Below are 12,094 nucleotides of genomic sequence, written 5' to 3' on the forward strand. Positions count from 1 at the left end.
TGTGACCGTACCTCGCGAAGGCAGATCTGGCCGGAGTGGTCCATGCCTTGGTCCCTTCCAGAGTGGATTACTGCAATGCGCTCTACGTGGGGCTGCCCTTGAAGACGGCTCGGAAGCTCCAACTGGTCCAATGATCAGCAGCCAGGATGCTAACTGGGGCCCCTTACAGAGAGCGGTCAACCCTCCTGTTCAAGGAACTGGCTGCCATTTATATTCCAAGCCCAATTTAAGGTGCAGGTGCTTGCCTACAAAGCCCTGAACGGTTTGGGACCAGCCTACCTGCGTGACCACATTTCCATCTACGAACCCACGCGTTCACTTCGGTCATCTGGAGAGGCCCTGCTCGTGATCCCACCGGCGTCGCAAGTGCGCTTGGTGGGGACGCGGGACAGGGCCTTTTCCGTGGTGGCCCCCCAACTCTGGAACACTCTCCCCAAAGACCTTAGACAGGCCCCTTCATTGGCTGTCTTCAGAAAGAACTTAAAAACCTGGCTTTTCCGATGCGCCTTCCCAGATTAGGAAATCTCCACTACCAAGTCCTATAAGCACTTTACCAGAACCAATGATTGTTGCACACCGCACATCGCACTTGCCCTAGAAGCCCTTTATACACCTCCTGTCACATCAGCACTTTTAATCCTTGTACCCACCTTTTGGCCCGGCCCAGTTTTATTATGTTTTAGTGTATTGTGCCTGTTGTTTACTTTGCTTTATTCTGTTTTAAATTGTTTGATTTGCTTAGATTGTATTGTTATGTTGTGTTGTTGAGGCCTCGGCCTGTGTAAGCCGCATCAAATCCTTCGGGAGATGCTACCGGGGTACAAATAAAGTTTAATAATGATAATAATAATAATAATAATAATAATAATAATAATAATAACAATAATGTAGAAATTAGCTATGACCGGGCTGAGAGGGCTCCCCATAGCTACTCCATCTTTCTGTTCATAGAACTCATTGTCTCACTGAAAGTAGCTGGTGGTGAGGCAATGGTGAAACAGTGCTGTGATGTCTTCTGGGAACCTCTGGTTGATTAGTGCAATGGTGTCTGCTACCGGGACCATGGTAAATAGAGACACCACATCAAAGGTGATCAGTTTGTCATTGGTATTTAACTTGAGATTGCTGATTTTTTCTATGAAGTGGGCTGACTCCTTGATGTAGTGTGTAGAGAGCCCAATATGGCTTTGTAACTGTGCAGCAAGAAATTTTGCTAAGTCATACGTGGGGAATCCAATGGCACTCACGATGGGTCTGAGTGGGGTGGATTCCTTATGGGTGTTTGGGAGTCCATTAAGCCTAGGTGGAAGGGCTTCCGATTTACATAGCTGTTGTCGTATGTCGAAGTTGATTGAGGAGTTCTTAATCAGAGTGTTGGTCTTCCTGGTTATTTTGGCAGTTGGGTCTTGTTTAAGTTTTCATCAATATTTTCCCCTTCTTCTTAGATAATGCACAGTAAAGTGATTTAATAATTGGATCAGAAAACAATGAGTGATAATAAATCTAAAAAGTAGCAAATTTATTCAACCCCTTCCATTGAAAGTATGTGGCTGATTTATTAGCTTCAGTTCTCAAAACTCCTCTAAGGACTGTTTGCCAAATCACAATCTTGGTCTAATAACAAATATATCAAATATTGTAGACAGAAACATCATGCAAAGGCCTTTGATGATGATACAATGTATTTCTAAATGCATGCCTGTTAAGTCTCCCCTGCAGAGCAATTCCTCGCAGAATTAGACATACCATCGGAGCCTAGTCCACCTGAAGATAAAAATCACAATACCTCAAATACTTAGATTATTTGATGCCAAGCAGAAGATGGAAATTTAAGCAGATGGTTTTGAAGGTACCATCTGTATTTGACTGAAGAATCAGTCAAATATCTATACTTCTAAATCCCTCTCAGGCTGAACAAATCTATGTTTAAACTAAAGATATTTGTTGAAAAAGACATTGTGTGATGGAACAAATTCCTTTTAAAAAGCTCAGATATACGTGACATTGGTTTCGCATTTGCTCTGGTTCTAAAGTTAATGGGTAGTCTTTTCATAACATTTCTGCTATTTACATCAGGCATACTGACAAAACCTTGGTACAAGCAAGCATGGATGGATGCCAGAATCGGACACTGCACACACTCAAAGAAATGAATTACAAGAATAAGTTGTAAAAATAGCTGATGAGGAATTACAAATCTTTATAGAAGAAGACCCCAAAGATAGGATTAGATTACCAGAAATCTCCCTCCACATTGCTTGATGATTTTCCACATTTTGACATTAAAACATTTTGAAAAGAAACCATGCTTTGTGCAGAAAGCAATTGTTTTTGTATAAAATAAAGGTTTTGTTTGACTCTTTTTGCCAAGAAAAGAAGGGGAAAATGTGTTTTTTTCACTCTATGAAGGATGAATCTTTCCAACCGGTTCTTGGATTGCATCAGAAAATCCTTTCCTACCACAAATGATAAAATTGGAGAATAAGTTTTTACGTCCCAGTTCTGCACTGTATACATCAGTCTGTGCATGTAGAGGTGCCTGAAGACATTAAAGAGATTTCTTCCAAACTAGTAATTGGGTAACACATTATATTCTTACATTTGATGGCTTTGCTGTGAGAAAACAATATAGATTTGTGCATTGCCATGTGCTGGAGTCTAAGATTCCAAATTATAGGTGATTATTGAAAGTAAAACTGAGGCACGAGGAAGATGTGACCTGTCTCTTTATAAGACTTTCTTACCTTAAAAGTTCAGTTGGCTCTGAACTAAGCCAGTTGGTTTGGATTATTCCATGAGCAAGTGGGAATTAGTAGAGGGTGTTTGTCTATATAATAAGCCCAAGGTTTTATTTTGTAATGTTTGTAGCTTTTGGTCCTAAATACTGAAGATACTGCTGCTTCTTGGACTTACTGCCTTATCACATTTGATCTTCGGCTCCTTCTTAGGATACTTGCAGGACGGAGCCATGATGAAGCCTGCCGAAGCCAATCACATGATGCAGGGCTACTCCTGGCAGAGTTCTGTCCTGCAAGCATCATAGGACAGAGCCCAGAAAACATCGAAGGCTTCTCATGTTCTCATAAGAAAAGCTGGGGAAACACAGGGAAAGCTGGGCAGCAATGCTTCCTCCTGTGGGATGGGGAGGGGGGCAATGTGGTACTCAGGGTGACTGTTTGTCCCATTGCCCGTTGCCCCATGGATGCCCTTGCTTTCCCCCAGCTTGAGTTGCTTAATGTGATGAGATCCTTAATGTGATGCAAACTAGAAGATTGTATTCGTACTTGATACCAAACCCACAGAACTAAATAAGAAAATATCACACTTATAACTGCAATAATTACAAAGATCCGTGTTATAGTCCAAGAAAATGTAATCCAAATAACAATGATCCATTGCCTGGAAAAGATAGCTTAACAAATAAACCTTTGTTGCCCTTGTGGAAGCTGTCTCACTGAAATGATACAGATACAGCTATAAATTATTCCCATCATCTATGCTAAAGACAGCTAAGATAAAGCCCTAAACAAGAAACCTGTGACGAATATCTAGCTCATTATGTAGAAAAATGATCCTATATATCATGGATGACTACATGCACTGAAGGACGCCTTTCGTTTTTTTTCCAGTAACTTTTCTTTTAGTGAATTATTTGAGGTATTTCTAATGAGAGCATATTTTACTGCGATACGCTTTTTATTCTTTAACAAAACTGCCAGGCCCTTTATCAGTTTTACCCTTGTTCTTGAATCAAGAACTCCATTACTAATATTAATTCACTGAGCACTAATACAGTGATATCTTGAGTTAAGAGTTTAATTTATTTCATTCTTGAGCTCTTAACTCAAATCACTCTTATCTCAAAGTGAATTTTCCCATTGAGATACATTGCAATGCTATTAATCTGTGCCCCCAAACCCCCATTTTGATGTTTATTTATTTATTGTATGAGAAGCAAACCGAGGGTAACCTTGTAATGTATTTAGAAACACAAACAAAGTTTAAAAACTTAGCATTACACTAAATGTCCTTTGACCAGTAGTATTGCTGTAAGAAGGTCCATTGTGCATGTGGCAGGGCTCAGACTGCATTGTAATAGGTGGTCTGTGGTTTGCTCTTCTCCACACTTCTCCATGTTTTGGACTCCACTTTGTGGCCCCATTTCTTAAGGTTGGTTCTGCATCTTGTGGTGCCAGTGAAGAAGCAGAAGCATAATTTTATTACTGTAGAATACTCATTCTTGAAAGCTCCTTCAGGAGAGCAGAAGAGGGAGAGGAGAGGTGGTAACACAGTGGTATGTGAAGAGGGAGCATGAGACAGGCGCCTGTGCCTGGGGAGCCCCATTTGTGCCCCACCAATTACTATTCAGAAGAGCAGAAGAGGGAGAGGAGGGGTGGTAACATAGGTGGTGGAATGGGAAGAGGGAGCACGAGACAGGTGGCTGTGCCTAGGGAGCCCCATTTGTGCCCATGCATGGCAAGTGTCCTCCCTCTCACTCTCCCAGTCATTCCAGCTACTAGTGGGAGCAGTAATTGCACCCCACACTTGGGGCATCTGCTCCACTTGTGCCCAGCACTTTGGGCATCCAGTGTTGGGGGTGAAAGCCCTGTCCTCTCGTGCTCATGCTCCTTCTGATACTAGCGCTCCCTCTGGCTACTGATAAGTTAAAATGCTGCTCGTGAGTCGAGTTTTCATATTGTTGTTGAGTGTCTTCAAGTCATTTCTGATTCATTGTGACCCTAAGGCACAGGGTTTCCTTGGCAGAATATGTTCAAATCATGTTTGCCCTTGCTTTCTTATGAGGCTGAGAGCATTAGCCTCAAACCAACAGCATCCTATTCTTGTGAACAACATATTGAAGTGACAAACAATACATAGAGGCTCTCAGTGCTGCTACTCAGTAATTTTTTGTGGAGGAACTTTGTGACATATTGAGATCACATTTGTATTCTAAGGGGTACAGTTTAGAACAAATGATACTTACCAATTAATCTGTTCTTCATGAAAACTAGATCTACATATCTTTTTCTCTATAGAGAATCTATAAAAATGGAGCACATGCTTATGCTTCTACAACTCTACATTTCTCTTATATATTCAAATATCAGTCTTTATTTAAGGAGAAGGTATTTTGTGTGATTGAAGCACTCTTCGGGTATTTTACTTTAGAAGTAATTAAAAGTGCAAGAAGGAAACATGCTGACCATTGACGATTTTCCAGTTATTGTTTTCTTCATGTGAAAAGTGACCAGACTGAAACTGATGACTTCTGGCTTGCATGAAGTTGCTCCATGTGATTCTGAACTCTGATTTTCTATCATTCTGTTCAAATTGGAGAGCCTCCTCACAGCCAAAGATATTTTCTCTTTTAGACTGGTTGACTTTCACATGAGTATATTGATGATAGAAAGGGAAGGGCCTAGCATGTTTTCCCTTTTATATATTCAGTTAGCTCTAAAGGATTTCTGAATAGGGTTTCAACATACAGAATCCTGGCAGGATTGTGCAGACTCATTGCATCTGATATCTGTAGGATACTCTCTACCTCAGAAATGAGTTCTACAGTATTGCAATGTACTTTCTGTCCTTGGCCCTTTAAAATCACTAGAAATTGGGAAGAATGACATACATTGCTATGTAAGTATACTGCATTAAACCCATTGTTAATTCTAGGTGGATAGAAACATGGGAAGCTACGTTCTTGCAGTATTTGCTGTTTTGTATTGTTGTGCATTTAATGTTTTCTAAATATGTTACTATTTTCATGAAACTTGGGATCTTCTATCAACATCTGGAACTTTCATAATTTAATTTTACTCACAAAGCCTTCAAAATTATGTTTGTGGTGATGATACATAGCTTTTTTCTTTGTTGTTGCTTCTAGCTGCTGTCACTTCATTTAGGCAGCATGTGCGAGCTGGAGCTGCCTAGATACTAAAACTGAAATATTAACATATTCACAGTGGGACTTCTATTATATGGCGATGTGATCATTTTCAGAGTTTGTAGCTCTCACTGAAAATATAATCATATTTTTTTCTGTTTTGAACAGCCCTATATTAGATTTGCAGCAGAAGTTCACAAACAGCTATGGGACTACCAAAGAGATGGTTTTACATACTCTAGATTGACATTTTAAAAACCTGTTGTTTGTATTCAGGTGCTGTAAAATGCTTTGAGAATGTTTAGCAGTTAGTTAATAAAACAGAAAGCCCAGCATGAAAATAAACACATATCCATTATTAGTGAATGACAGCAGGCGTCGTTTACATACGAAGGAAGCAAAACTAATATAGTCCTTTTGGAAATGCATTGACAGAGTGTACAACACAATTATCAGCCACAATTCAGTATATCTGAACAGTGTGAACTTACACAGTAAACTTTACGTTGTACACAATGATTTGATTGCAGAAGGAAACATCTGCTTGGCAGTAGCTGTTTTATCTCTGTGGAAGGTTTCAAGTGATGTCATCTTTCCTTACCCACACTAGGTTTATTTTTATGTTGGAGTCTCTGTGTGGTGACCTTTTGTCTTGGGGAATAATTATAAGCCTTCAAATGTGTCCTACTGTGAGTGCACTTCTTTAGCACACAATTAGCAACAGATCACTTTGACAAACACAGAAAATAGTATCCATACCTTAATGACATAGTATGCTTATCATTGAGCAAAACTGTGATTCCAAGAATGATCTAAAAGAGTAGGTCCTGTGTCTTTGACACAAAATCTGAACCACAGAATTAGTCTGTCTTCATAATCTGTCATTTAAGAATAGCCTGCCATTCATTAGTGGCATATTAGCCATAGAACACTAATGAGCCATCCATAGCTTGCATTTATTGAGAATCAATGTGCTGAGATGTTTTCTAGATAATCATGGGTACTGTTCTATTATCTGGGAAGAGGTCACAAGGGGATGCTAAAGAGAGAGAAGGAGAGTCCATTTTATAGGGGTGGAGGGTGGGTTGAAGGAGGAAAACCATTTCCCCTCTTATTCCCCCCACCCATGTCCCCATCATTTATGTTAAGGGGGGGGGGGAGGGGGAATAGCAAATTTTGATATTGCCATTTTATATAATTCCATTGTATAAAATGGGATGAGCATCCATGATATTCATAGGGTGATAGTGGTCTTGGTCTTGGAATCAAACCCCAGGAGATATCAAGGACCCACTGTATAGCATGAATGCTTCATTCATAGCTGCTCTTCTTTTGCCTTGTATTTTTTTAAAAACCTTGTATTCCAGGAACAAACATGTATACAAATAGACTTATTATTCTGTCACATGGTAACATATTGTGGGGAAGCAAAAACATAAAATGAGAGGTGGGGAAAGTTATTATTTTTATTTATACCCTGCCTTTCATGTATACCATGCCTTTCTCACTCTGCAGGGGACTCAAGGCAGCTTACAAATTCTGGCAAACATTCAATGCTGTATCATAGACTTAACAATAAAATCAATATGACATTAAACATACCCCATCAAACTATAAATCATCCAACATATGAGCAAATAAAACACATAATACAATAAAACAGAATAAAACACATAACATATTAAAACCTAAAGTGCCGAGTCTTGATTTTATACTTATTAGTTAGTCCATAGTCATTATCCAAACTGTTGAGGCTGAATTCTATATTAGCCTATTCCTCGAACATCTGTGTACAGAAGCAGGTCTTTAGTTTTTTTCTGAAGACCAGGAGGGATGTCACTGCCTGATGTCACTAGGGAGTTCCACATCTGAGGGGCCACCACTGAGAAGGTCCTGTCTCGTTCTCGCCAGTTGCACTTGTGAAGGAAGTGGGACTGAGAGCAGGGCCTCCCCAGCTGATCTTAAAGCTCTTGTTGTTTCATAAAAGGAGATGTGTTCAGACAGGTAAGTTGGACCAGAATTCTTTAGGGATTTATAGGCCAAAGCTAGCACTTTGAATTGAGCCCGGTAGCAGACTGACAGCCAGTAGAGCTGATGTAACAAGGGTATTGTATGCGCCCTGTACGCCGCTCCAGTGAGAAATCTGGCTGCTGCCTGTTGAACTATTTGAAGCTTCTGGGAAGACTTCAGAGGCAGCCCCATTTTTATCTATTCAAAATGTTGTCTCTGCTACCCTAGAGATCCCTCATAATTCCATAAAATAGACAAATGTTATGAAATGATTGAACAGTTTTGTTTTAAAAAACCCATAGAAATTATGTAATGACAGATATATGTATACAATGGCCTTGTCTTTTTAGGATTTGCTACAACAGATGAATTTTTGTATGACATTGAGTTTGAATCTGAAACAGCAAAATCACAGCTCAAATCTGCAGTTGCTGTAAATTTAATGAAGAAAGACCTGGATTTCAAAACTGGAATTATGACTTTGATCTTCAATGTAGTATTTGCACCCTGCAAACCAATAAGGTAATCTGTATGTAGGATAGTTCCAAAGGATTTGCACTCTGCAATTGGTACAAATTCGTAAAATGGGCCCCTCTTTCCCTCACCGGATTCCTCACCTGCTTTGAAAAAACAAAAACTCTTTAATATCATTTTGCTTAGTGAGGTTTGAGCACTTTATGTCTCTGGATTCATGATTAATATTTATAGTATGGCATTTATGTTTATTAATTACACTATGTAACATGTTTTTTGTTCCCGGGTTATAAATGTCATTTCCTAATTGATTCTATGATAAAAACATGGACAAGGTTTATTAAACTGCAAAAACTTTGTTTTGTGGGACATTTAGCACATTTTGCTATAGTTTTTCAATGAATATCTCATAGAGTCTCAGCCAATGCAACATAGTTTGTGCCAGCCACAAAACAACAACAACAACAGCAACAGCAACAACAACAAAAACAAAGTTGTCTGGAGTATGACAACTACTTTCAAAGTAAGTACTGCACAATTAAACATGAAATAACTTTCAAACGAGGAACCGAAAAAAAATTGAATTTTGTTACGTAGGGTTATCTATGAGTGACAAAAGCCCTTTAGATGCTGTTACCTGATTCTGAGGTCTAGTGCCAATTCTCTTCATATAGTGAACAGACAAGACTTAACTCTTTTATATTCTGAAGTCTGAAAATCCTTAATCAATACCAACTTCCTATTTTTTATAGTGTAGTAGGCTGTAATGCCTTGGAGAAAGTGTGGGGTGATTTGTTCTGGCCTTCCGTGTTCTGGAAAACCTGTTGGAGAGGCAAAGACCCTCCTTATTGATTTTACTCATTATCATGCAGAAGTAATAATTACTGCTTTTCACTGTCTCCAGAAAATCTTATGATGTGATATACGGTGCAGACATAGCATAAACATTGATGTATGGAAGTTAGTTTGTCAGGCATCATATATACTTGACATTGTCTGAATGTCAGAGGGGCAGCTCCTCGCCCCTGCTTTTGGCCCTTCTTTCCCTTTCCCTTCTCTTCATACCTTTTCTCATTTATTTTTTTTCTTCTCTCCTCCTTTCTCTATGTCTTTCTTTCCCTTCTTTTTCTTTCTTTCCTTCCCCACCTCCCCCTTTCTCCAGCTCTGAGAGGGCCTGCTTTGTAATATCTCAATGGCAACATGACTCTCTTTGTGGATCCTTCCTTCTTCCCTTCCTTTCTCTCATACATGTCACCTTTCTTTCCCAATGGCGTCATGGATGGCTACTTCACCTGGCAACAGCCAATCCAGTGACACCACAAAGGGACACCTCACCTAATGAGAACCTATGTGCTACAAACAGACAGATAGACATACTTTGACTTTTAAGAGTAGACTTTTTTTCCTCAGGAATTTTTCTTTCATGTTAATGTGCCTGCAGTCTTGGCATTATGCTCCTAATTCTGGATTCATAAAAAGTACATGTTCACTTCTCATGCTTGGGTCCTAGAAGGCAATATTAACTATCAGGGTTTCCGAAAATCGTTTCATTTCTCAATCTAGCAATGTTTTCTTCTATAGGGCTTTCAATTTGTATATGAAGCACTTTTTTCCACAAAGTATTCTATATTCATGTCATGCAAAAACAGCAGTGGATGCTTAGGACCACCTTCTATATTGATGGCTATAGCAGCCTGCTTCCACAGAAACATGTCCTTGACATAACTGCAGACTATATTACCAATGAATAGGGGAAAATGCACTTCATCCAAAAGGTTGACCATTTTGGATAGGCAGTGAATCTAGTTTAATAATGAAAGTCAGCTTTCAGAAGATATGCAATCTAATGAAGAAAATAAGGGAAAATTTTGATTATGTTAGACTTTGATTTGAACCTAGAAAATACACTTTCAGATCGTTCCTCTGCTTGAAAATTACTGGACATCCTAACTCAAATCATTGTCACTCATTCTCAGTTCCACAATATTTTTCAGTGTTGCCAAGATGAACTTGGCATTTTTAAATAGATAGCAGCAGTTCAAAATAACAAAAACAAAAACACCCATTGTAGCTTCCTGAAGGACACAATTCCATTTCCAGTGAAGTCGGCTAGAGTTGTCACTGATCTTGGTGACAGAATTTTACATTTCTTCAGAAACTGGAACTTAAATCTCAATTACAGAGCTGTCATACTGTTGTCATATTGTAAATATTTTTCTCTTCAACTGCGTGATGAATGAAAATGCTGCCATACAGAAATCAAGACTACAGACCATATATAAGTGCAAAGCAATTACATTGTACCAATTAGTTTGGTTCTTCATTTTTCACAGAAACACAGAGGGAAAATAATGTGATATTTAGCTGGCGGCTTCTTCCAAAGTATGAACAAATGTACTATCCTGCCTAAAATAATATCTACAATCTAATTTGGAGCCAGCTATATAACACATTGCAGGTCTACAGAAATAAAGGCTTGCCTCACACCTTGGACATTGATTTATTTGAATTGTGTTTTATTCTGCCTTCTGTTATAATGAATATTTAAAACTTAATTTTGAAGGAATTTGGCAACATTAGTGGTGCAGCGGAGTACAGGAGGCATCTGGAGGTTTCCGGTACTGTTCATCGCTACTGAACCTGAAGTAGATGACATCATTAATATTGAAGCAGTTGGTTTAAACAAGGAATCTGGAGTTAGGTTTCGGCTTACAAGCCAAACAAGGTAAGAATATTAAAGAAAAAACACCTGTGGTCCTTTTTTGCTGGAGCCGAGAACTGAAGAGATGAAATACAGCAACCAGTAACTCTTGGAGTGAAGTTGACATACTAGTGTAGAACTAGCTTGCCATTTGCATAGTGGTAAATTCGCTCACAAGGTAAGCCTGCCATTTTATCCAAACACTAGTGTGCAGGTAGGTTTTTCATTCATATTGATGGTTTTATGTTTTTATGATATTTTGTATGGGTTTTGTTTTCATTAATGGTAATGCAATGTATTTTAATGTGTTATATTTTAACTCTGTTGACTGAGCTTGGTCGCCATGTAAACTGCCCTGAGTCTCTTTGGGGAGATGGTGGGGGGATGTAAGAATTAATTTGTCATTGTTGTTGTTGTTGTTGTTATTTAAAATGTACTGATCAAGTTTTAACCATATTCACTCATTAATTTCTTAACTTTTATAATTTAATTTTTTATCTTTATTTTTAATTATTGTAAGCAGCCTTGGAACTTTGAGTGAGGTGGGATAGATATGCAATTAAATAAATTAGGACATTTATGGAAAAAGGTGCTATTAGAGATGGATGTGCAGTCTAACACAGACACCATAGGATTATAGAATCATCCATGCATACTTTATTAACAGACATATTTATTTACTCATTGCTTTTTTCTATCTTGCCCTCTGTCTACAGAAAGAGGTGATATGCAATAAAGTAATCTGGCAAATGTAAAACAATGTCAATAGAAAGCATGACTTTTTAAAACAACAAAATGTCAAATAATTTAAAGTTAAAATAGTTAATACAATTAAAGTAGTTTGATCCCAAGCATATAGCTCTGAACATGATCATTCTTTTAATGACAATGCTTCTTTTATCAGCATATACACCATTAGGAGTGTGTGACTCAACAAAAACCATCTTTAGTCCTGTTTCTCTCTCTCCCCTCTACCACCTTGGAGGGGGTTTCATTTTTGTGCCTGTAAAATTTGGTTCATTGGC

General features: G+C 38.6%; 1 protein-coding gene across 1 annotated transcript in view; it reads left to right on the forward strand.

The window, feature by feature from the left end:
• Window positions 1-12,094, forward strand: part of CFAP47 (cilia and flagella associated protein 47) — a 318,966-nt gene that overhangs the window by 291,203 nt on the left and 15,669 nt on the right. Inside the window, exons 61-62 of the mRNA XM_060767112.2 lie at window positions 8,245-8,416; window positions 10,932-11,093. Coding sequence (XP_060623095.2) covers window positions 8,245-8,416; window positions 10,932-11,093 — 334 coding nt within the window. The remainder of the gene's footprint in view (window positions 1-8,244; window positions 8,417-10,931; window positions 11,094-12,094) is intronic.

Source organism: Anolis sagrei, chromosome 3, assembly GCF_037176765.1.
Source record: "Anolis sagrei isolate rAnoSag1 chromosome 3, rAnoSag1.mat, whole genome shotgun sequence".
In the NCBI taxonomy this organism is placed as follows: Eukaryota; Metazoa; Chordata; class Lepidosauria; order Squamata; family Dactyloidae; genus Anolis; species Anolis sagrei.